We start from the raw sequence: 26,260 nt of genomic DNA, 5'->3' as shown, positions 1-26,260 counted from the left end.
GCATTGTGGTTAGGGTTGGATGGGTCTCTCAGGGTCAGCCCTGTCCTAGGGACTGGCCTCTCGCCCAGGTGCTGTCAGTGGGTGGCTGTTGCACATTCTCATGGTGTGTGCCTTCTATGTGTAGGTTCCGAGGTGTGTAAGCCATCTCCAGGAAGCTCCGAGCAGACAGCTCCGGGAGACAGCTCGGGATATATGGAAGTTTCTCTGGACTCACTGGATCTCCGTGTCAAAGGGATTCTGTCCTCCCAATCGGAAGGTGAATGTTGATGTAGTGATAACTGCACCATCTTGCTCTTCGTTTACTGGTCTCATTCTCTGGATTAGCCCGATGCCCCCTACTGGATTTTAATAGAAAATGTGATTAAATGCATCCCTTAAAGGTGGACTGGCAGATGTTCAGAATTTGTTTGCCAGGTCACTCTCAGCACCCAAGAGTCATAGAGCATGGGAGCCCTCTTAGAATAAAGTAGTTGACACCTCATTCAAGATCAGGTTGCGAGGAGTCTAGCAGTGTTCTCTACCCTGAGCCAGACACGTTTCTTTGCAGAATCCCTAAAGAAAAGATGCCCTTCCACCCTGGCCGTGTTTCAGGACACATGGGTGACCTGACTTTGAATAATGTGCTATGATGATCTTTGAAACCAGTGGCTGGAGCCTGCCCTCTGGCTGGCACTAAGCTAATGTCCTTAGGAGTGACCTGCAACAAAATAAAACACCTGTTTCCTATACCTTTGGTCCAGAGAGCAACACCTTGAAGAGACAAGCAGTGTTGCTCATGGTTCTCATGCTCTAGTGTGGAGTAGGGACACCTGAGTGGTGGCAGAGCCAGGTCTCAGGCAGGTCAGGAGGCCATTCAGGAGAGAATCTTTGTTTTGAGGTCAGAAATCTCTGTAGTCATTGGCTTCTTTTCTCATCCTCTTTGCTCTCAAGTGTGTTGAGGTGAGTCGGGTGGCTTATGACCTCAGCAGGTAACCAGAGTGAAGCTCAGTGGGAGGGCTGGGAGCCACACCCGCTTTCTCTTGAAGGCCTGCAGTCCTTACTGCTGGGGATTGGAGTGTACTCCCAAGCCCAAGAACATGTCAGGCATGACCTGTGCTTCTTCATCTCACCTCAGCCGCCTCAGCCATGCGGGCACAGCATGGTCAGAGGACAGTTATCCAGATGCTTCTTCGTGCATTTTGCCTGTTTCCTCATTTTTAAAGCCATGTTGTTGGTCAGGATCATCTCAAAGGTGCTTAAGGTTTTAAACATACAGTGAATCCAACTTGAGCCTTATCTCACGTTTCCTGATCTTTTGGGCTGTGGGTGATCCAGAGGCTGAGCTGGGAACCAGGCAGCAGGAGGTGATGTGTCCTGATCTCCTTTCTTCTCAGAGACCTGTAGTGTAGGCTGTTTTTCATTTATAGACCCCGTGCAGGGGCCTAAACTCCCTCCTGGCTGCCACCAAATCAGATTGATTACTAGTAAGCACCAGGGATAGTGAGCAGCTTCATGGGGGAAGGCACATCCTCTACTCAACATGGTACTGCTGGAGGGAAACTGAGGCAAGAACATACTTCTGAAGAGCTAGTTTGAATAGTGGAGTCCGGCAGCTATGAAGAGGGAGGGGCTCAGGGCTCTGCAGAGGGAGTGCCAGGTTGAGTTATTCACTCTGTCCTTCTGGCAAGCCACTTGTGCAGCCCTTGGTTTTGGTTTCTGACCAGTGGAGCTGGAGCTTCATTTTTCTGCAGTACAGAAGTTCAGAAGACACAGCCCAGTTTCATTATGTCTGCACGCTGTCAAGACCCAGGTGGCTCTGTCCCCTCAGGGATTCCTTGGGCCAGGTCTTCATTTTCATTTACTTTGACAGTTACTTTTAGACATGAGTACAAGAGTTAATTATTTTTAATAAAGGGAATAGTGTTTGAAACATTGGCCCACCTTTTAATTTCAGCTTTAACTGTCTCACAAGACAGGACAGGCTGGGTGGCTGGATCCCATTGGAAGCAACCAACCCTGCAGCTGCTAGCCAGACTTGAGGGTCTTCCTGGCAGCTTCCACCCTCTGCCCTTCCTCTTTCAGAGGGGCCAGTTTCTGCTTTCTAGAGTACCCTGCCCCTGGCCAGGGGAGGCAGGAACCACTCCATATCAGCCTCTTCTCTATTAGTGATAAGTGCTGTTGCCATTAGCAGCCTTCTTTGCCCTGATTGTCATTTAGTTTATTTCCTCGTTTTCCCCAATTCTTTCTTTCTTCAGCTAATAAATGGGCTCTTTGGACTATGGTGGTAGGTGAATAATATTCTATGTGATAACTAAATCATTATTGAAGGCTTCCAAATTTAATTTTCTGTGGTGGTATTCTTAAAACCAAGTGAGGAACACAAGGTCTCAACGTGTAGTGGATGTTTCTTTGTGTGGAAACCAAAAGATTTGGGAGTGGCTGATGATGATGCAGCCTCTCCTGTTGACCATGGGCATGGGCCCAAGAACATGGATTGACACATTTTTCTTGGGACCTGGCAGGTGGCGGGCAGTGGGAGAGGCACAGGTGGCTCCTGGTGCTATTCGGGGGTGGGTGTCAAGGGGCCTCCTGCACTTCCTGCTGAGAGCACTGCTGTGAGCCATGCTGCTTCTGCTCCCATGCGTGAGGTCCTGTGAAGATGAGCTGCTCTCTGGACAGCCCCTGGAAAGTCAGGGTTGCCCTGGCTGACATGTGTCTACGTGACTTAGGGCTGGCTAGCGGTCCGGACGTGCTCGAGACAGATGGCCTCCAGGAAGTGCCTCTCTGCAGCTGCCGGATGGAGACCCCCAAGAGCCGCGAGATCACCACCCTGGCCAACAACCAGTGCATGGCTACCGAAAGTGTGGACCACCAAGTAAGCAAGTTTATTTTCACTACAAAGCAATGTTGGTCTGTCATGCCCCAGAAAGCACAGAGCTCCCATTAAATTCCAGATTGTGGCTCCCAGTTGGTGGCATTGGGAAGTGCGGTTTGAAACCTCTCTAGTAGATCCTGGGAGTTAGTACAGGACCATGCAGGCCCAGAGTTTGTTAAAAAGGGGGTTGGTAGGCGCACTGAATAAAAGTGGCTTCTTTTGGGCCTTTGTGGGGGGGTCTTTCCTGCTGTGCTGCGATTTCATATGTGAGCAGGTAGAGGCAGGAGAATCACACCAGCAGGATATCCTGCTGCCCAGGATAGTAGCTCCTGGCAAGACAGGTTAAGACAAACAGTTTTGTGAAATTGAGTTACTTCCCCCCTGCCATCTATGACTCAGACACTGAGAGGGTTTCACTGCCGCTTTCTCCCTTGCTCCGTCCAGAAGAGAAGAGGAAGAACAGGCAGTGCGGAGAGGGAATGCCTTTTCTGAGAATTTCTCCACAGCTGTTTGGCAAGATTTCTTTCAGCCCGTGGAGCCACTTAGCAGTGGGTGGCTGTGGGGAAGGGCTGAGCAGAGAGCTTGTTGGCATGAGGCCAGGAGAGGTCCCCCGTCCCAGGCCTATGCCTTCTAGGGGATGGACGGGGTCAGACATGGTGCCTTGGTCCTGTCTTCTAGCCCTCCTCTTTGGAGCTTCTCTCATTGGCTGAAGTTTTGAGTCTTAGCTGTAAGTTTTAGAAACGAATGAAGTGTTGATAGCAAAGCAGCTCATAGCATGTCTCTATGCAGGGTGCTGCCTGAGCCATTCCATGTGTAGGGCCTGCGATCTCCTTGTGCTCACAGATCAGGGCACAGAGGCCAGGCAGCCCCCTGTCCAGGTCCCTGGCTCCAGGGAAAGAGCAGCAGGAATGGGCCTGTTCAGAGGCCAGCCAGTGTTGCCCCATGTTGTGAGGGGCCAGCATTGGCTGAGCTGTTGGAAACTCACTTGGTGGCCCTTTCCTGGCTCCTCTGCATATAGCCAAAGTTCCTGGTCCATGGATCTTGCTGGTTCTTGCTTCTGGCTGATCTCGCTTCTCTAGAAAGGTGCTGTTTCTGCTGATGCTTCTAGCCCTGGAACCACATGAAAACCCCTGGGTTAGGGAGGATATCACAAACATGTCCTGGTGCCAGAGCTTGCCTTCTTTTGGTTAGTGTCCTCCTCCAAGTTCTTAGTCTGTGTCTTGCCAGAGGAAGAGACCAGCGCTTGTTGGCTTCTCCCAGGCTGTGGCGGCTCTGCAACTCCTCACAGGCGCAACTTGCCACGTTTTTGTCATGCTCGAACTCTTCAGAGCCCTTAACTGCATTGTAAGAGGAGCTTTCTACAGTGAGAAGGTGATGTGGCTCAGCCCAGGCCCTCGCTTGCTTCTGCCTCCACCAGCAGAATGGCAGATTTTCCTTCATTGTCCTGCTGTAGGAAGTCTTTAGTACAGCCCACTTTTCCCTCGTCTGCTAGGCTAGTTTCATACCAGATGGGCAGGATGCCTGGCTACGTCTTTCTTCTCAGAGGAAGGCACAGGGCTCCGACAGCCTCTGGTAGTGTGCAGTGGGCTCAGTTTGCCGCCCCTCCCTTCTCCCTTTAGCATCTTATGAACTTATGGTCTTTTCTGCGTTTGATGTAAAATTAGATCTAGAAAACCACAAAGCAAATGTCGGGCTTAGCCAGTTCATCTCAGGTGAGTTCTGGAAGCACCATCAAAATCAAGGTCAAGAAATGAACTTGACTCTCTCCCCACCCACCCAGGCTGTCAGACCCTCAAGGTTCCTGCCTTCTGGACCTGTGAATCCCACACTCAGATCACAGTTCAGTAGGTCCCTCTGTATTTTTTGGCAAAACTGCAGCTTGATAAGGAGATGGAACAGATTTAGCTCAATCCCTTTGCATGACCATGGAGGTATTGGCCCAAGACCAGGCCTCATATAGTTGCTTGTCTCCCTTTCTCTGGTGTTAGCAGCTGTTGATGCCTGATGCCTGTGTTTTTGATGTGTGGGAGGTTTCAGAATGGTGCTCTCCTGAATCTGTGGGTTATCTTGCATTTATTGGCTGAAATGTCTCTGCTGCCTCTTTACCCAGCAGCACCTCCCAGAGGCAAGACAGGCCTTTTGTTTGCCAGTCCTTGAGGTACTGAATTGTTTTCTATCAGCTTCTAAAGTTGACCAGTTCTTCCTTTTGCAACATCATTATGAACTCATGAATTTAGTAATGTTTGATGGGTGTAATTCTTTGTGTTATTGTTGAAGTTCAGATAGCTCCACGTTGACCCATATTGGATCCTCTTCCTGTTGATGGGGCAGGGTCTGTGAGGTCAGAACTGTTTTCCTTGATGACACTAAGAGGCTATATGTCTTGTCTTGTGTGTTGTACTATGTTCCCCCATTCCACCCCCCACCCCCACCCCCGTGCTGGGATCAAATCCAGGGATGCTCTGCCACTGAGCTACGTCCTCAGCAACTTCCAGTGTCATTCAGTCATGCAGGGTAAAAGATTGGTTCCAAGTGTGAGCAACTAGAAGTGCATTGGTCATGGAGAAATTCTATCTTGCAATAGATCCTTAAGAAACCATCACTTATGGAAAGATTATCCACAATTGTCTGCTCTGTGACTGCAGAAGCAGATATGAGACTCCCTCGTCTTTTTTTTTTTTTTTTTTTAAGGGAGAGAGAGAGAATTTTAATATTAATTTTTTTTTTTTTTTAGTTTTCGGCGGACACAGCAAGGCCCTGAGTTTTGTCCTGGGCCCTTCAAAATAATTTTTTTTTTTTTTTTTAAAAGAGAGAGTGAGAGAGAGAGAGAGAATTTTTAATATTTATTTTTTAGTTCTCGGGGACACAACATCTTTGTTGGTATGTGGTGCTGAGGATCGAACCTGGGCCGCACGCATGCCAGGCGAGCACGCTACCGCTTGAGCCACATCCCCAGCCCCTCAAAATAAAATTTTAAACAATGCTTCAGGAAACAGTTTTATATTAAAATGTGTTCTTTATATTAATATGATAAGTTTATTGTTTTTTCTTTATTTATTTTAGTGGTACTAGAGATTGAACCTGGGGCAATCTATCACTGAGCTACATCCTCAGACCTTTTCAGTTTTGATTTTGAAATGAGGTCACAATAAGTTGCCCAGGTTAGTTGTTTTCCGTGAAAGGTGTTGATCTTCTTTGGTGCTAAGTCTTATCTCAGCATTGGCCAGAAGCTGATCCTCTTGTATAACTCCTCTCTCTCGACTGTTTTTCACTCAGGTGTGTGGAAGCATAATTTGCACATGGTGGAAGTCAAAAGAGTTATTGGTGCTCAAAAAGTTTTGTGTTTTGGAGCATTTGGGGTCGAGATTGGGGATACTCGGTTGACTGTATTGAACTCTTTGTTATTATGTATTTATTTCATTTACATTGGCTTCTTTTAGATTCCCAGGCTGAAATCCAGCATTTGGGTCCCCCAGATCTTTCTTTGATGATTGTTTCTTCTCCTGACAGTGGGTTCAAACTTTAGCATTGTTGATCTTTTGGGTCAAATAATTCTTTGTCATGGGGAGGTGCTTCCTGTTGGATGTTGAATGTTTAACAGCATCTCTGGTCTCTATCTATCAGGTGCAGTTACTTTCCCTAGCTATAATCACAAATGTCCCCACAAATTGCCAAATGTTGCTGGGAGTTTGGGTGTGCAAAATTGCCCCCATAGAGGATCACTAGTCCAGAGTCACCTTATTGAGTTGGGTGCTGTGCTGGCAGATACTCCTGTGGGTTTATATTTTACCTTGAGCTCACCGTCTTCCCCATGTCAAGGAGGCGTCTTCTGGCCTATGCCTGCCCCATACCTGTGAGCACCATTGAGTGCTGGTTTCCAGGGCTGTGGCCCCTGGACTTTGTCCCTTTGCAGCTATGTTGGCCTTTGGCAACCCAACTGGGACATCAGTGAGTTGTGACCTGCGTCACTTCTTTCCGTGTTTTCTGCTGGAAAGCTGGGACTCATGGTCAGCCCCCACCTGGAGGGTAGCCCCACTTTTGGTTCTTTGGGTGGCCCCAGGCTCTCTGGGGAGTTGGGGCACTGCCTGTCCTAGGAGAATGGCATCAGGCAGAGCTGTCAGCACCCTGGCTGGAAGCATCTTTGCCTCTTCAACTTTTAGGACAGAGAAGTGCATCTGTTCTGAACCTCCTCACACTTCCCCCCAGAATGACCACTGCCTTCTGACCACAGAGATAGCCGTTGCCCTTTGCATGGTGGGTAGGGTGGGGGTGGGGGAAGCAGGACAACTCTGGTGTCTGTCTCAGAATGGCAGTGCGTTTAAGGCATGCCCCCAGACAACCTCTGGTCTCCTGGATTCTCCTAGTGTTTTCCCCCTACCGAAAGACGTGCTTTCTCCTCTTGTTCCTTGCCTTCCCATGTGGCACTGCCTAGGTCCCCCTTCTGCTATGCTCCGTGCCTGCCTCAGTCTGGGCTGTCTGTGATCTGGTTTAGCAGCACCTGGGATGCTGAAGTGTTCATAGCAGAGCAGGTGGGATGCCTAATTCCATTTCCTTTCTGGAACCACTTAAAATACATCTCCCCTCAGAGTTAAGAATACCATGTGTTCCATTTTTTGTTTTCTATGTACTTTCTGTAAACTCACCTCTAACTGATGGGGGTTGGTGTCTTTGTGGGTCTCTTCATACGCGTCTCATCTCTCTCCTGCAGGGGCACACGTGTCTGGCTCCCTCTTAGTGGCATTACCTTGAGTCCCTTCTTGAGAGAGTACTTGGGAGAGAATGTTTTGAAACTTTGCATTCTCAGAATGTTCTGTCTCGTGTAGTGGACAGTTTGCCCTCTTATTCCAACCCCAGAGTAGATGTCATCTCTGTATTGAGGGTATGCCAATGTCTCTTGCACACAAGCCCTCAGCACCACGTCTGTGCCACCTTGTCCAGGTTTTGGCTGTTGACCTCAGCCTTCATCTTTCCTCAGCTTGCTGGGGCGAGCCCTGTGCTGCTGCATGGTGCCATCTCTTCGAGGGCCTAGATGCTAGGTACACTGTCCAGGGCTTTCCTGCCCTTGCTGCACCTGGTTGCACCTGCTTGGGCCGTGGTACAGGAGGAAGGTTCTTGCCTCTGGACATACCTGGCTGTGCTGCTAGGCAAGCCGCTGTAAGCCAGTGGAGTCCAAGGCAGACTCAGGCTTTCACCTTGGCCTGGAGGTGGCCTAGACCCCACTGCCAGGCTTCAGGGGCTTAGAGGATGGAGAGGACCCTGAGGAAGAGAGCCTGTGGGAGTAGCTGTCCAGAATCTGCCCAGGTTCTTCAACAGGTGAATAGCAGGAGCGGAAGCAAAGGAAAGGCAACCCTGCAGAGGATTAGGGGACCAGCAGGTGCCCTGTGCTCAGCTTGTGTGTCTTGATGGACCAGTGTGAAAGCCTTTGAACCTGGGTCTCACTGCTCTGAGGATTTCACTACTGCTGTTTTGGGGTGTGAGGATGGCCTTAAGGTTATGTTAAATATGGCTTATTAGCAGTACATCTGAATTATTTAAGAGCAAAATGGTTTGATTTCACCCATGAATGCACCAGCCAGTATTTCCTGAGCAGAAGTGTCATGGGGATGCAGCTCAAATGAGAGCAGAGTATGCTAGTGATTCTTGAAATTAGGTACTGCCCTTGTGGGGTCCATTGTTCTTTGCTCTGTGTTCTTGAAACTTCTGAACAGAATGTTTAGTGAAACAGTGAAGCCCTCTACAGCTGCAGGAAGGGCCTAGGTGATGGCAGGTGTGTTGAGGCCTGGGTGCCTGGTGTTCTCTTCCTGAAGGGGGTGGTGCCAGGCCTTCAGTCCCAGGATTCTGTCTGCCCTTGTCCCTGCCCAGAGGCAGGCAGGTTTGAGTCTGTTTTGCCAACTCAGTGCCTGATTGCCCAGTTGCTTTCCATCCTTCCCAGTGCTTGCCCTGTGCTGCTGCTCTACCACACATTCCTGGGGAGCCTTCTGGGGATGCTTTGAGTGCTGATGTGCCCCTGCCTCGCTCACCTACTTTTTCTTTTGTACCTCTGTTTTGCATCCCTGACTAGGTTCCACTGTCATTCCTTTGAAGTCCTCTTTCTAAAACACCACCCTGTTTGCATTCTGCCAAGTCAGCAGGACCCTCTACCCCAACTTACTCATTTCAGCAGCCGGGCAGAATCATGCATTTTATCATTTTCATGACTATGAATAAGTTGTGCTTATTATAAAACTTCAGACATGCACAAAGAAGGAAGTATAAATTTGCCTCTGGCTCCAGAATTGAGGTTCTTACTATTTTTGTGTGTCCTTCCATACTTGGTTGTGTATGTACCACATCAAGTTTCTTTTTCCAAATGACTTGCTTTTTCCTTTAATGTATTGCAAATAGTTTTCCAAATCGGCAGGTGTGAACAGTCTGCACCTAGCAGGTCTTGACCAGGGCTCAGAGCGGGTCATTTGGTGTTGTCAGGGAGTGGATGGCTTTTTTAGGATGTATAGGCCCTGCTTCTTCCCCTTCCATTTTTTGTTGAATGCATATAGGGTAATGCCCATACTATCTTAACAAAACAAAACACCTCCCTAGTGATGCTTACACAATTCTGGGTGAAGCCCCTTGCTGGTCTGGCAGGTCATGTGTACCACCTGGGAATGTCCTGCCCCTGTGGAGGGACCTGTGTTGTTCCTGCTCTTCTGTTGTTGCAAGCTCGTATCTGGAGACAGGTTGAAAGACCGGTGGTGTCCGGCAGAGTGAAAGAATGCTGGAGGCTGTTATGTCACATTTCTTTGATCACCAGGATATTCGAACATTGTCTCATTTGTTTTGGGAGCACTTGTAGTAGTTTGTGAATTGCCACTGTTTCTTCTGTTGGACTATTTTTACTTTCTTACTGGCTCTCAAAGAGCTTTACATGTTAACCAGCAGCACCCTTTGTCTGTGTGGCAAACAGCTACCTGCTGTCTGGTGCCTGGCAGCACATAGTCTTTCAGGTGTCCTCACCTCAGAGTTGCCTTTGCTTTCCTCCAGGATTGTCCCTGAGTCCAGCCTTTCAGGACCTCCAGGGCCCACACCCCTCAGGTAGACCAGAGGACATTTCTTCCAGCTATCTCACACCTCGGCTCTGACCCTGTTGTGTAGGCTCCTCCCACTGGTCTGGTCTACTCAGGAGTTGATGTCCTAATTTCTGCTTGAGTGAAGCTGCTGGTCCCCTCAGTGTGGTCCCTTGGCTGCTGCCTTCCACAGGCGGTGCAGAAAACGAGACTTCCTTTCTTAGGTTCCCAGTGCTGGCAGGTGTGCAGCGAGTGCTGCTATGTGTGTTCCCAGTCGAGACCTGCCTTGCACTGCCCATGGCTTCTATAGTCAGCTCGTACTTGCTGAACACCACCTCTATATCAGGCACTTGCCAGGGCCTGGCAGGTGGGGACGCTGTTTTTTCACAACTCTGTCACTAACCCTTGGTCTTGTCTGATTGCAGTTGGGCCGGTGCACGAACAGTGTGGTCAAGTATGAGCTGATGCGACCATCCAACAAGGCACCACTCTTGGTGCTGTGTGAGGACCATCGGGGTCGCATGGTGAAGCACCAATGCTGTCCTGGCTGCGGCTACTTCTGCACAGCGGTAAGAGCCCAGCCCACCTGGTGGGCCTTTCATGTCCTCTAGAAACTCATCCCAGTGACTTGTCCCAAGTCTGGGGCCCACCCTGAGTAGGTCTTCAGCGAGACAGGGTCTCACTGAGTTGCTGAGGCTGACTTTGAACTTGCGATCCTCCTGCCTCAGCTTCCTAAGTTGCTGGGTTTATAGGCATGCACCACTGCTCCCAGTTAGACATGCCCTTAGACATGCCCAGTCCTGCCTGTGGGGCATTCTCTGCTTCCTGCACTGTGAACTCCTGAGTTAGACGGGAGACACATCTCCTCCCTCTCCTGTACCTTCCTGTTGTGGCTAGGATCTTGTCTTCATTGACTCCCTCAGATATCTCCTCACCAGTGCCCGAGACCTCCCGAACAGGTTCGTTCCCCATGGAGCCCTGGTGGGCAGCACTTGCCTTTGCCTCTAGCCTCAGGCTTCTGCAAATATCTGCTGCTCCTTTGTGAACCTGGCCAGGAGCTTCCACTCCAGGTCTTAGCTTGGATTCCACACCTTATAATCCTACCTTATCTTCCAGCACCCTTTTTGTTCTGCCAAGGAGAGCTGCTTCTCTACATCTTCCTGTCTAGCGGTTTTGTTTGTTTGTTTTGTTTTTTTTAATATTTATTTTTTAGGTGTAGTTGGACACAATCCCTTTTTAAAATTAATTAATTATTTTTTTTATGTGGTGTTGAAGTCTTACACGTGCTAGGCGAGCTCTCTACCTCTGAGATAAAACCCCAGCCCTTCTTATCTAGCTTTTTACAAGAGTGGCCATTCTCATGGTGCTTGTTTGCACAGTACTCACTGAAATGCCAGCAGTGTCTCCTTCACTCTGTGACCCAAGACTCTTGTACTGTCTGCTTTGCAGAACATGGGCCCTCTGAAATCCTCCTGGACCATATCTCTTATGAAGTCTCTTGCTTGGCTAGAGAATCTGAACAACGATGGTTACTGGGGGGCTGGGGGCACCGAGGTGACCTCTGTGGCTTCTGTTCTCTGTGGAAGTTGCTGGCAGATGTGGGTGCTGTAAGCAGATACACTGTTCTTACTTCTCGGCAGCATGGGGCTAGGACTAAGGACCTACCTGGTTCACCTGCTTGCCCTATCTGCGTGGCTCAGTAGAGCTATTTTTCTGAGTGTTAGCTCCAATTTTTTCAAAGAATGACTTTTGTCTTCCTGTCTTTAGGGTAATTTCATGGAATGTCAGCCCGAGAGCAGCATCTCTCATCGTTTCCACAAGGACTGTGCCTCTCGAGTCAACAATGCCAGCTATTGTCCCCACTGTGGGGAGGACACCTCCAAGGCCAAAGAGGTGACCATAGCGAAAGCAGACACGACATCCACAGTGACCCTGGCCCCTGGGCAGGAAAAGAGCCTGGTCACCGAGGGCAGGGCGGACACGACCACGGGCAGGTACTTGACCAAGTGGCTCTGACTGGATTCTCTGGGCCGAGCCCCTGTTGGGTCCCTCTAGTTATTGGTTTCTCCTGCTTTATGCAGAAGTCTCGGCCTACCTTTTTTTTTTTATGGCACTGGGTATTGAACTTAGGGGTGTCTGCCACTGAACCACATCCCTAGTCCTTCACTATTTTTTATTTTGAGACAGGGTCTCACTAAGTTACCCTTGGTGGCCTGGAACTTGCCTCCTCCAGTTCCAGCCTCCTGAGGCACTGGGATTACAGGCACTCCACCTGGCTTAATCTCAGCCAGCTCTGATGCTTATTGTGATTTCTGACATTTAAGAAACAGCTGACATTAATTTATTGCCATTTATATATGGGTCTCTTTTAGGTTTTGTAGATTCAGTTGCCTGTTTTCATGCTACCTGATGGATGTGGCTTTGTGAGTTCTGTCACCAGCACAGTCCCTGCAGTGATTATTTGATAAGCCTAAAGCATCCATCAGTTGCTGCAGGCTCTTCCTGCTACACTCTTTTTTTTTTTTTTTTTGGTACTGGGGATTGAATCCAGGGCCACTTAACCATTGAGCTACATGCCCAGGCCTCCCCACCCTCTGTCCCCCAGTCCCGCTTTTTTGGCGGTGCTGGGGATTAGAACTAAGCTATATCCCCAAACCTCTGCCTCCCCTTTTTGTTTAAAATTTTAAGACAGGGTCTCACTGAGTTGCTGAGGCTGACTTTGAACTTGCGATCCTCCTGCCTCAGCTTCCCAAGTTGCTGGGTTTATAGGCGTGCACCACTGCTCCCAGTTCCACTACACTCTTCATGGCAGGGTAGAAGCCTCTCTGGAGACAGGAGAACAGTCTGGAACAGTATTCACAGAGACTCATAGCATCACTTTCCTGAAGGAGTCCAGTGGAAGTAGCTAAAACTGTTTAGAGTTGACGTTGTCAGCAAAAGAAAAGGATAGTTGCAGCAGCCAGTTCTCCCTCCAGCCATAGCCTGGTAGTAAGGGAGGTGATGCAGAGACCCTTCCAGAGTGGCAGCCATACCTACAGGCTACCCAGAAAAAAGGGGAAAGCAGAGCTGAAGAAGTTTCATGCTGATAGAAAGAAAATTAAGACTTAATGGAAGATCTTTTAAAGGACACAAATTATGAACCCTCCAAACTAAAGATTAGAGAAATGTCGACTCAGTGGGTTTCTGTCTGCTGGGGAGGGCAGCAGGTGGGATAGGTGTGACTCAGGAGCCTCACCCCTCACTTGAGTGGGGTTCTGAATTCAGGGCTGTCACATCCTGGACAGAGCAGGTAGCAGGTGATCTGGCCATTGTCTCTACTGGAGAAGCAGCTTGTGGGACAGGTGGAAGCAGGGTATTTTGTGTTTTCATTGATTTTTCACGAGAAGAGGTTTTCGAATGCCAAAACCGACGTTTCACTAATTTCCTCCCCCTGAAGCACTGCTGGAGCCCCACTCTCTGAGGACGACAAGCCGCAGAGTGCAGCTCCCCACGTGCCTGAGGGCTTCGATCCCACCGGGCCGGTGGGGCTGGCGAGGCCGACCTCTGGCCTTTCCCAGGGACCTGGGAAGGAAACCTTGGAAAGTGCTCTGATTGCTCTGGACTCGGAAAAGTAAGAGCTGGTTTTGGAGATGATCACTGCGCTATGTCCTGGGGCGGGGGGTGGGGGGGTCACTATGCTTTCCAGCTGTTGGAGTGACACTGTTGATCAGAACAACTCTTATGTTTTTATACTGTTTGGGGAAACCATTGCAATTGTGGTCCTGGGGAGGCCCTTAAAGTCCTAAGTGAGGACAGTCAAAAGACACTAGAGACCCACTCCCTAGGTATGCCGCCCACAGACCACTGACAAAAACACCATCCCGGAGCCCACTCCCAGCTGTGCAGGCTTTCCTGACAGCTCCATACCCCATATACCCAGACACCTGCAAGCACTTCTGGCCGACAGGACACCCAGGTCCTCCCTTCGGTGGGACAACCTCACCTTCCTCCAGGAGGAAGAGCAGCATGTTTACTCTTCCATGAATAGAAAAATCCTGGTGCTGACAAAGTCCTAGTGTACCTCTTCCTCACCTGGGTGGGCCTCCCTCTAGCTTCCTCTCTGTTTGGTGTCTCAGTCTGTTGTTACAGCGACTGTTGCGTTTACTTGTTGCTTATAGTCCCTACTGCACCAACCACGCCCTGACTATTCCTGACTCCTGCCTATCCCCATACCCCAGTTATTGATGTATATTTATCAATTTAGTTATTGATTTAAGTTTTCACAGCATAAAACCTGGGTCCCCACTCTTGCAGCTCCAGGCCCTTCTTTACTGCTGGAAGTTGGCTTATGTAGCTTGGTGGCAGCTCTTGTCACCCGCTGTGCTACAGGCAGAGAGTGGGCTGTACACATGGCCTCATTGTTGCTGTGCTGAGTGTGTTGGTGGCTCTTCAGGGTTTCCCTCCACCTGCTGCAGAGCAGTGGCTTGCCCTTGACCCCTGGTTCTGTTGCCACATCTGCAGAAGCTCCTGGTGTGAGCATTCTCATGCCATAACCGAGAAGGGTTTGACTGTAAGATGCTTCAAGACTGGTGGCTTCATTGTGTGTGACCTTGAGGAATTGGCAGGCAGCTGTACACCAAGGGCCTTTGGCTTCCAGGTTTACGGATGCAACTTGGGCTGTGCTGACCATGACCTCTGCTTTCCTACAGACCCAAGAAGCTTCGCTTCCACCCGAAGCAGCTGTACTTCTCTGCCAGGCAGGGCGAGCTACAGAAGGTGCTCCTCATGCTGGGTGAGTTGCCTGCATGGGCATCCAAAGGAACGGAGCACAGTCCTATTGGTTGCCCCTTTCTTTTATGAGCCTGATCTTACTATTGCTCTGTTCATGAGCCTCTGGCACATGACTGGGAGTGCCCAGTGGCACCATCCTGCTTCTGATGTTCATGTCCACCTACTTGTGGCACTGGGACACTCTGCATTTCTAACTTTTGAAAAGGAATTAGGTGACGATTAAATCAGTTAGAAATGTAGGTGCCTAAAAAGCGATACTAGCGCTGGGGCCTCTTGTGAGTGCTGCAGAGGGAGCCTTGTCTGTCCGTCTGTGGACAGGTGGTACTGGTGCACCCATATAGCCTGAGCTCTGAGCCCATGGCTCCAGGCTTGAGGGCTCAGAAGTTTATCTACTCTGGGCTCAAAAGAGGTGATTAAAAAGTCTTTTGCCTTGGAGCTGGGGTTGTGGCTCAGTGGTAGAGTGCTTGCCCAGCATGTGTGAGGCACTGGGTTTAATTCTCGGCACAACATATAAATAAATGAAAAAAATAAAGGTCCATCAACGTCCTTTAAAAAAAAAAAGGCTTTTGTCTCCCAGCAAAACATAAGAGAAGTTGAACAATTTGCTCGGGGTGGGGGTGGGGTGGGGGGGGGAGGTTTATTTAACTTTGACCAAAATGGCTGTTGACTCTTTTCCTTCTGACTTCACACAGTCTAAGTCACTTCACTTCTGTATGGCTGGCTTCTTTGCTGAGTGTTGACAGATGTCCAAGTTGTTGGTCACAGGACCCCAGAGCCAGTTTTGTCTTTGTCAGTGTCCTCACAGGCCTAGGGAGGCTCAGCCCAAGAACACTCAGGAACAGAGCCAGGCCCCCAGACAGGGAGGGGACGAGGAAGGGGCAGGTGTTGTTACCTGCCTCTGATGGACAATTCTGCCAGCTGGGTTGTGTGTTGTCAGTCTTCTAAGCAGATGGGGCCTGGCCCAGACCAGACAGAGCAGTGTGCTGGCTCCAGCTGGCTTGGCACTGGCTATTGGTCTGGGAGCTGCCAGCTCTGGCTGTCACAGCCATCAGGGTTATCTGGAGGCACATCAGTGGTGACAGCAGTGTAACCGGCTATACCATGTTTGTTCACAGTTGATGGAATCGACCCCAACTTCAAAATGGAGCACCAGAACAAGCGCTGCCCACTACACGCTGCGGCAGAGGCCGGCCACGTGGACATCTGCCACATGCTAGTTCAGGTTTGGAGGCGTGGCTCGCCCAGACTTCTCCCTCGCTGTCCTTCATGTTTGTTGGAGTGAAGTGACTCCAGGTTCCTAGCCCAGCCGAGGTAGTGGCGGTGCTGCCAGGAAAGCAGCCTCCTGTCCCTCATGGCCCTGGGGCTGCTGGCCCTGCTCCAGCTGTTTCTGCTGGCATCGGTCTCCGTGCTCACAGTCCCACACAGTGTGGCTGTGTGCCGACTTGTTTAGTTTTAGTTTAGGTTTAGGTTTTGATATTTATTGACCTATTGCCAAAGATAAGGGTTCACTTCAGCCCAAACCTTCCCCCACCCCCCACTACCTGGTTACTTTTTTATATTCAGAACTTGCTTTAATCATATAAGGGATTTTTTAAAAAAAAATATTTAGAATTTGTAATTGACATATAATAATTGCACACATTTATTGGGTACAGGGCGATGTTTCAAAATATGTATATAATACGTGACAGATCCAGGCATTTGGTGTATCCATCACCTCAAATGTTGGTCATTTCTTTAGAGAATATTCAAAATCCTCTCTACTAGCTGTTTTGAAATATTCAGTTAATTGTGCCAATCATAGTTACCCTCTTCTGCTGTGGAAGATTAGAAGTCATCCCTCCTGCCAGCTGCTCCCTATACCTATTGGTCATCCTCTCCAGCTCCCCATCCCACCCTTCCCAGCCTCTGGGAACCAGTCATCTGTTCTTTGCTTGCACGCTTAAATGAGAACATGCAGTATGGGTCTTTCTGCATCTGACTTATTGTGCCCCACATAATGTCCTCCATGCTTATCCATGTTACCAGAGATGGCAGGACTTCATTCTTTATGGCTGAATAATATTCCACTGTGTTCATCTCACACTTTCTTTACCCATTCATCTGTGGAAGAACACCTCGGATGCTGCAGTCAGCACATGAGAGCAGATTTCTCTTCGACTTACGGATTTCCTTTCCTTGGCATATGTGCTCAGGAGTGGGTGCTGGATCAGATGATGGTTCTATTTCTGATTTTTTGAGAAGCCTCCATACTACTTCTCTAGTGGCTGAACTAATTTATGCTCCTACCAGCAGTGTATAGAGTCCCCTGTCCACATTCTCACTGACATGTGTCATTTGTCATTAGCCTTTCTACTGGGGTGAGATGATATCTCACTGTGGATTTGATTTTCCTGCTTATCTTTTTTTTTTTTTTTTTTTCTTTTTTTGTACTGGGGATTGAACCCAGAGGCATATCCACATCCCTAGTCATGAACCACCAGGTTTCTTAGAGTCTCGCTAAGTTGTTGAGCCTGGCTTTGAACTTGCAACCCTCCTGCCTCAGCCTCCCAAACTGCTGGGATTATAGGATTATGCCACCATGCCTGGCCTGTTTGTATATCTTCTTTTGAGAAATGTCTATGTAGATCTTTTGTCCATCTTAAAATTGAATTATTCTATTTGGTATACAGTATAGAATTTAAGCCCTCATCACATGAATAGTTGGCAGGTATATTCTTCCATTCTGTAGGTTGCCTCTCAGCTCTGTTGATTGTTTCCTTGGTGTTCAGAAGTTTTTTGGTTTGATGTAATCCCATTTGTCAGGTTTTGCATTTGTTGCCTGTGCTTTTGTGAGTCATATCCAAAAAAATCTTTGCCCTACCAATATCCTAGAGCAATTTCCCTTGTTTTCTTCTGGTAGTGCCATAGTTTCAGTTCCCACACTACTTGTTGAAGAGACTATTCTCTGTTGTGTGTTCCTGGTGCTTTTTATCAAAAAACCATCAGCTGTGAATATGTGGATTTATTCCTGACGCTCTATTCTGTTGCACTGGTCTGTGTGCCTTGCTTGTATGCCAGTAGGCTGCTATTTTGGTTAATATGGCTTTGTAGTAATTGTGGGGGCTTCAGCCTTCATTCTTTTTGCCCAGGATTGCTTTGGTATTCAGAGTGTTTTGATTTTCCGTATGAATTTTAAGAGTGTTGTTTCTCATTTCCATGAAGAATGTCGGTGGTATTTTGATAGAAATTGCACTGAATCTATGGGTCACCTGTAGTTTAATATTTAACAGTATTCTTTCAATTCATGCACTTGGAAGATCTTCCTATTCTTTGATGTCCTCAACTTCTTTCATCATTGTTCTGTGAATTTCACTTAGAGATCCTTCACCTCTTTGGTTAAGTTTATATAAATATGTGTGTGTGTGTGTGTGTGTGTGTGTATTCATATTATCTTTTACTGAAATATTGTTGGTAGTATATGAAAAACCTACTGACATTTCAATATTAGTGTACCCTGCAACCTTACTGATTTCAGGCATCAGTTGTAACTGGTGGAATCTTTAGGTTTCCCTATAAATAAAATCACAATATCTGCAAACAGGTAATTGGCCCTCCTCCTTCCTCTCGGATGCTCTGTTTCTTTGTCCCCCCTGCTTTCCAGTTGTATACCGAGTAAGTGGCCAAAGCTAGCATCCTTGCCTTGTCCTGGGTCTTGGAGAAAGTCCCTGAACTCCCCTTCACCATGACACTGTTGAGGGTCTGCCATGTGGCTTTGGGCTTTGTTGTGTCGCATGTGGTCCCTCTACCTCATTGATGGATAGTATTATTAGGAGGGGGTATTAAATTTTATTGAATGGTTTTGCTGCATCTGTTGAGGCAATCACGTTTTGTCTTTTGTGGTGTTGCTATGACAGGTTACTCTTTTGTGTTTGTGCATGTTGAATCATCCTTGCATTTCTGGGATGACACCCATGCCCCACCATAGCTAATGATCTTTTTGATGTACTATTGGATTCAGTTTGTTAGCATTTTGCCAGGAAATTTTAATGTATCTACATGTGGGAAATTGTTCTGAAGTTTTTTTTTTCATTGTGTCCTTCTCTGGTTTTTGTTATCAGGAAAATGCTGGCTTCGTAGAATGAGTTTGAAAGGGTTCCCTGCTTTCATTTCTTTTTTCTTTGGGTGCCAGGGATTGAACCCAGGGGTGCTTAACCACTGAGCCATATCCCTAGCCTTTTTTGTATTTTATTTAGAGACAGGGTCTCACTGAGTTGCTTAGGGCCTTGTTAAATGACTGAGGCTGGCTTTGAATTTATCATCCCTCTGCCTAAGCCTCCTGAGAGGCTGGGATTACAGGCGTGCACCACCATACCCAGCTCCTCCTTTCATTTCTTTGAAAAAGTTTGAGAAGAGTTAGTGTTAGTCTTTGAAGGTGTGATGAAATTCAGCATTGAGATCATCCAGACCTGGACTTTTCATTGTTGGGAAACTTTGCTGTTGGTTAAATTGTGACTTAATGGTCTGTTGAGATGATTTATGTTCCTGCAGTTCAGTGTTGGTAGATTGTACGCGCTTAGCTCTTGTTGGTATATAGTTGTCATAATAGTCCTTGAGATAGTAAACACTTTATTGCTTTGATTGAAACACCTTCCACAGACAGCTTGGAGGAGGAAAGATTTATTTTGGCTCTTGGTTTCAGAGGCTTTGGTCCACAGTGTACTGCCTCCATTGCTCTGGGCCTGAAGTAAGGAGAGCATCATGGCAGACCAGAGCGCCTTAGCCCATGGCCACTGGGAAGCAGAGAGAGAACCCTTTCAGGCACACTGCAATGGCCTGCTTCCTGCAGCTAGGTCCCACTCCCTTGGATAGTTGATATTTTTGTCTAGGTGATGCTTGCGTTGAGGAAAGTGGGTGGAGTTCCAGCTCTTACTCATTGGAGTCCTCCTCTCCTTTAGATGTAATACACTTGCTTTAGACAGCTGGGTGCTCTAACAGCAGTGTATTTAGTCCTTGTGATTGTTATTTCTTCTTGTTGAAGTGACCCCTGTGCATGGTCTTTTGTATGGCTCTTGACTCCACATCTGCTTTATCTGTTGGGAGCAGGCCGAGTCCTGCTGGCTTCTGGTTTCCATGCCAGTCTTCCCCCATTGCGCTGTCAGCCGGGGGAAGTCAGTCTCTTGTTAGCAGCATACGGTTGGGTCTTGCTGCCTAAATCATTTGGCAGTCCGTATCTTTTCACTGAGGATTTCCTGTGTTTGCACTCAAGGCTGTTGGTATTGAGGACCCTCAATCTGTTGCTTTCTGGTGATTCTGCGTATCCTGGTCCCTTCCTTCAAGCCTCCCTATGTGTCCTTGCGGCTCAGTGGCTTTCAGTACTGATGGGTGAGTCTCCTTTCTCTGGGTGCCTCCCTCTCCTGTTGGCTGTACTTTCCAGGTTTCCAGGATGATAGTTGTCTTTCTTTTGCTGCAGGGAACAGGGCACCCTAAGTATTTCTCCCAGGGCTGCTGGGCTGGTGGTGGATTTGTTGCTCTCTCATTTCTGAGATGTGGCATTCAGCTGTTTTTTTCCCCTTCAGCATCCCACTCTGTCCTGGCTTGTAAGGCTCTGCTCAGAGTCTGCTGCTGGCCAAGGGGGAGTCTCTGGTATTGGCCGTGCCGCTCTTGTGTTTTCCTGGTGATCTGTGTTGATCAGATTGGTCAGCGTCCCTGGGCTTCCTGTTGGAGATCCACACCTTCTCAAACTTGCAGGTTCTGTGCAGCTGCTTTGTCAACTAGCTGTTATGTGCCTTTTCTCTTTCCCTCTGTTTTTGGAACATCCATAATTGTCCATGTAGGCTCTCTTGGCAGTGTGTCCCATGAGCCTTGTGGGCTTTTTTGTTCTTTTAAGTGTATTTATGTATTTTTTGATTCTAATATTTTGGTCTGACTTCAGAAAACCTGTCTTCAGGCTCAGAAATTCTCCTAAGCTGAGCCATTTAGTCCACAGGGCACGTTTCATCTATACATCATTGTTCTCTTGTGTTTGCATGGTTGGGTGGACTTGGTCTCTGTTGGTCCCCCAACACTCTTCATAGGCTTAGGCCTGTCCTATCCACTCTGTGGGTGTTGAACCTCCTAGCGATGTGTTGCAGATGCCCCACTGAGTCTGATGCTCCCTGCCTCTGACCCTTCATATGTGACTATACTTGGCTTCTGGAAAGTTTGGGGATTGTCATTTAGCCTGACTGGCCCTGAGTCTCACCTCATTATAGTTGGGGGCTCTTCTTAGTCCCATGTGGTGCTGGCACGCTCTGTGGAGGGGTCCATGCCCTTTGTCTTGTTTTCCTGTGTAACTTTGAGAAGCACCCTCCTGTTGTCTCCAGCTAGGACTCCTCCACTTGGGGATGGGGCTTCTAGACTGATTCCCAAACGAGGTTTTCTCCTCACCTGCCACTGCACTTTCTAGAGGTGTTCTCACAAGAACTCTGTTCTCTGGTCATCTTTTTTTAGAGCCTCTTATTTTACCCTGCTGCTCTGAAGGCGTTACTCAGAGTTATAGTGAAGTCCTGTGCTATCCACAGAGCACCCTGAGGTGACTAGGCAGGCTTCGAGGTCTAGCCAGCCAGGGTGTGTCGGGAAGTGTTGGGTGAGTGTCAGGCTGTGCAGGTAGGGTAATTTGGGAAGAGGGGATAGAATGATACAGAGGAGGCAGAGGAGTTGGTGCTTCCTGGGGCAGGAGAGAGATGCCCCCAGGTCCAGGGATGCTGCCAAGGGTGGGCAGAGAAGAGCAGGCAGCATCCCAGGACATGGGCACAGCAGGGGCCGACGCCTAGGGGTCAACAGTCAGGGTAGGTTCCCTTTCCACCGCTGGGGGTGCACCTGTTCTGGAGTGCATTCCTCTGGACTTGGAAGTCTCGCTTGCCAGTTACTTCCCCTCATTTCATTTAGGGTGACCCTGCTATTCTGACTTCATTCCTGAGAACTGGATGATTATTCTTTCAAAAGGCATTGTTTTTTTTCCTTGTCTTGTCTTTTTTTAAAAAAAATAAGAGCTGGGGTGTGGCTCAGCAGTAGAACAGTGTTCAGCATGCTCATGGCCCTGGATTCAATTCCCATGACCAGAAACCCAGTGCAGATAAGTGTGCATGTATATGTGTGAGAGTGCCACACGTTGGGGGATGTCCGTGAAGGTAAGCACCCTGCTTTGCCCGTGGCTTCACAGAGGGCTCAGCATTGTCGGTCCCCAAGGTGCTGTGCCCCTGAGGCTGAGCTCTGCCAGCCCTCACTGTGAGAACCTGTCTGCCTTGGCTCCCTGTACCTTCCTCGGATGGCTCCACTCACTGTTGTCCACTTTCAGCTTGATGTTAATAGAGATGGACAGTACAGATTCTTTTGTGTCTAGCTTCTTTTAGTCCCAACATCACAAAACAAGAGCCAAGTGATAACGTGGAAAAAGCAGGCAATGCAGGTGGGAGTCAGTGGAACCATCTTAACTCTTCTCTTTACCATGGCTGTGGTTTGCACAGCGTTGTCCTTGGAGAAGTTGTGGCTCTCTGTTCTGTTCTGTGTCCACTGTGCCCTGTGAGGCTGAAGCTATTACAAAATGAAATATTAGATATTTGGGAATCCTTTGCATACAGCGTTTTTTTGGGGGGTGGGGTGGGGGTAATGGGGATTAAACCCATGGGTGCTCTACCATTGAGTTACATCCCCAACCCTTTATATTTTTATTGATGGATGGATGCTGGCGATTGAACTCAGGAGCCCTCAACTACTGAGCCATATCCCCAGCCCTATTTTGCATTTTATTTAGAGACCAGGTCTCACTGAGTTCTTTAGTGCCTTACTTTTGCTGAAGCTGTCTTTGAACTCAGGATCCTCTTGCCTCAGCCTCCAGAGCCACTGGGATTATAGGCCAGTGCCACCGCACCTGACTCTTTATTTTTTAATTTTGAGACAGGTTCTCACCAAGTTGCCAAGTTTAGCTTCGAATTTGTAATCTTCCCGCCTTAGCCTTCCAAGTTGCTGGGATTATAAGTGTGGGCCACTGTACCCAGCTATCCACAGGAACTCTTTATACCCTTTCCATGGACATCTGTTCATTCATACCTGGTTGTCTGGCCAGCCTGGCACAACTCAACTAGTTCTCAGTCAACCTTGGTCTAATCCCCAGCTATAGAGTTACTATTGCTATTCTTGGAAGATCCTTTTGCGCGTGAATTTTGTCTTTTCCTCCAATCACAAGTAGTTTAACTGTGATTTCCCAAGAAAAGGGACAGAGTGAGTTTGTTTCTAGTTTTCCCTGAGTCCCAGGGCACAGCTCCTTAGGGTTTCAGTGTCTGTGGGTGGTCTTACATCATAAATCTCCTGCAGGCTCTGGCCAGAAGCCCCCAGTGAAGACTGGCACTGGTGTCAGGTCTTCCTATCCCCTCTCTGGACCTGTCCCAGCTGGGCTGACCTGTGGACCTCCCATTTGCATTTGGTCTTGAGCTGTGTGCCCTGAACCTGTCCAGGGGCCTCTTCAGAGCATGTGTGATGTTTGTCCATCTTAGTTATCACTGAGTACTCGCTGAAGCTTTGGTTTTGTTTGATCCCCACTGTGCCTGTTGACCTGCTGCATGTGCTGTTTGGATTGGAAGCTACAGCAACAGAGCAAATGGTCCTTGGCACTGCTGTGCTTGCTGCTCAGCCATGGAGAGCATCCCAGCCTTGAAGACAGTGCTTCTCTGTTGCTGGGATGGACTCAGCCCTGGTCCTATTCCAGGGCTGTGGATATCTGTGGTCTGACTCTGGGGCTGAGAGGCTCTGCGGGTCAGTCTCAGTAGTAACTCATATAGGAGCTGCCCTGTCCGCCAGCCTTGTGAGCCCCTGGGCTTCTCCTCACATATGGGATTATTTCCTAGCCTACAGGCAGGTTCGCCTCTGTCTGCTCACACTATTGTCTCCGTTGTGATGCTTTCTCTCCTGAGTGTTGTTTCAAGATGGGGCTCAGTGTGAATGCTGAATGTGCCAGGCTATGAACTAGAAGGTGTGCCCACAGTGAGGGTTTGGGAGTGCATAGTGGTCCTGCCAGTTTCAGAATGGATCCGGTGTCCCCTGCTGAACATGTGGCAGGGTCCACAACTGGAAGCCACATTTTTTTGTGTTGTTGCATCTGTTGGCAAATTCCATTAGTTACCTGTTAAGTCTTGATTTTGGCTCTTCATCTATGTTTTTCCCCCTGAGTCTCAATGTTCTTGAATGTTTTTTGGGTGATGGTTAATAATTGGTGTCTTCCCCGGGGGTCCTGGGTTGCTGTGTGCCTATGAGGGGCTCCTGCTTGTCTGCGGAGCTGGTAGTGCCAGGTGCTAAGGTCAGAGTGAGGTCCTGGGGGTCCAGGAGGAGCAGGGCTATGTGTGCTGTGTGCAGATAGAGCATGGTCTCCAAGCGCAGCCCTGACCCTCCTCAGCCGCACTCTCTCTGCATGGCCTCCACTTGCTGCCCTGTCCTCTGTGTTTGAAAGTTACTTACTTGTTAAAGTCAGCCGCTGTGGAATTCTGGCCTCCTTTGCCATCAGATTTAGCAGTGTGACCCTGGCTTTGAACTTTTGTCTGAAATTGTGTCTCTCCCCACCCACCTCCTTGTTTCTGTGTCAAATCTGTGGTTGGTGTGACCTCTGGCCTCTGCCCTGGGGCCTCCAGTTTTAGCCCATGAAGTCCATCTCTGGAGACCACCACAGAACCCCTAGTTGCAGCATGCACCCTTTAACTGCTCCTGGCTTGTGTAAAACTTCCTTTCTTGATGATTCTACTCTTGTGTTTTAATTGCTAATAGCAAAAATAATACTGTTGTCACTATTTCATTGTAAATATTTGTTTTATAAGATAAATATTAGCTGTTGGTTTAAGAAGTTGGATGGTTACCCTGTGGGGAAAAGATTTCAGCTGCTAGCAGCTTATTTGCTCTTGGCACACAGCCAGTGTTAAGTTGGGGGCTTCACCTATGTGTACCTGCTATTGCACTAGTCTTTCAAGTTTCTTACTTTTTAGAAAAATTAAATTGCTCCAAAATGCATATCATGGAAATTCGTTTGGGTTCTGTTTATTTTGGAAACTGTTGAAACAGCTGGAGAAGTAGGCAGCAGACCCAACAAGCTGGGATGCACCTCCGCATGTCCCTTTCCCAGGCCTCTTCGCACCTGCTTTGCCTGCTTTAAGGTTTCATGCCGTCTTTCTCACTTGTAAAGATGTTGTCACACTGCTGTGCTGTGAGTATTTTCTATCAGGTTAATTTAGAAATGAGATCTTGCCAAAAAAACACCCTGTGTGAACTGGAACTTCATAGAAATAGAATGGCTGTCTTAAATGCAGTTTGGAAGACTCAGATGTGGTCCAGTAGAGTTTTCAGCTGCTCATTCAGACTCCTTTTTAGACGTGGAAGCATCTATGCTTGTGTGAAGGGCTGCAGTAGCTTCTCTCCCATACACCTGACTGTCCTTGTTTTACCAGGCGGGCGCCAATATTGACACCTGCTCAGAAGACCAGAGGACCCCACTGATGGAAGCTGCGGAAAACAACCATTTGGATGCAGTGAAGTACCTCATCAAGGCTGGGGCACAAGTGGATCCAAAGGTACCCCATGATGTTCATGTTCCTACTCCCTATGTAGGCATTTCTCAGAAACGAGAGTGGGGACAGTTCCTCACTGGAACACTGTCAGGAACTGGTAGCCTGCAGACATTTACCCAGTCGTCCAGAATTCTCTTCACCTTCCAAGGTGACCTGGCGTTATTAGTGGCCATCCCAGGTGAGCAGCAGGCCCCCTGTGCAGAAGCTTCCAGCCGCCTGCACGCAGTGTACTTCTCTCTATCTTCTACCCAGGGCAATTAGGCAGGAGGAGAAATAGAAGGCATCCACATTGGAAAGGAAGAAGCAAGCTTGTCTCTGTTCTTATAATCTGTATAATATCTAAAGAATCCACAAAAATATTGTTAGAGCTGACAAACTAGTTCAGCAAAGTAGTAGGATACAAAATCAACATGCAAAAATGAGTTCCATTTTTATATATTCAGTCTTCTATCCAAGTATGAAATGAAGAAAATAATTCCCTCAAAAAGAGGGAAAACTATCAACAAGGCAAATAGCCAGTACATTGAAGATGGTAAATCACAGCTGAAAGAAGTCCAAGAAGCCACAAGTGAAGGGAGAGACCTCCCACACTTATAGACCAGGAGGCTTAATGTAGTTAAAATGAAGTACACTTAGTGCATTCTCTGGATTCCATGCAATCGTTACCAAAATCCTAGCAGACTTTTTTTTTTTTTTTAATTTGTAGATAAATACCTTTACTTTGTTTATTTAGTTTTTTTTTTTTGTGGTGCTGGGGATTGAACTCAGTGCCTCATGCATGCTAGGCAAGTGCTCTACCACTGAGCCACAAACCCAGCCCCCAATAGCCTTTTTATGTATACTGGAAAACCCATCCTGAATTTCATGTAGAATCTCAAGGACTTGGAGTAGCCAAATGATTTTGAAAACGAATAGCAAAATTGGGAGACTTAATTCTTCCCAATTTCAAAACTTACTATAAAGCTATGAAAAGAGCATGGTATTGGCATAAAGACAGCTAATAGAGATCCAAGGAATAAAAGAGG

General features: G+C 48.1%; 1 protein-coding gene across 12 annotated transcripts in view; it reads left to right on the top strand.

Moving 5' to 3' along the window:
- The window catches only part of EHMT1 (euchromatic histone lysine methyltransferase 1), a 159,451-nt gene that overhangs the window by 97,025 nt on the left and 36,166 nt on the right, over window positions 1-26,260 (top strand). For 11 of the 12 annotated variants that reach the window (XM_081269854.1, XM_081269851.1, XM_081269853.1 and 8 more), the window contains 8 exons: window positions 125-256; window positions 2,709-2,854; window positions 10,323-10,466; window positions 11,665-11,891; window positions 13,334-13,507; window positions 14,586-14,668; window positions 15,783-15,889; window positions 25,116-25,238. In XM_081269854.1, coding sequence (XP_081125980.1) covers window positions 125-256; window positions 2,709-2,854; window positions 10,323-10,466; window positions 11,665-11,891; window positions 13,334-13,507; window positions 14,586-14,668; window positions 15,783-15,889; window positions 25,116-25,238 — 1,136 coding nt within the window. The other variant, XM_081269847.1, reaches the window with a different exon arrangement.

Source organism: Spermophilus citellus (genome assembly GCF_964194105.1).
Source record: "Spermophilus citellus genome assembly, chromosome: 2".
NCBI lineage: Eukaryota > Metazoa > Chordata > Mammalia > Rodentia > Sciuridae > Spermophilus > Spermophilus citellus.
The sequence above is the reverse complement of the archived record's forward strand: the minus strand, read 5'-3'. Positions and strand labels throughout refer to the sequence as shown.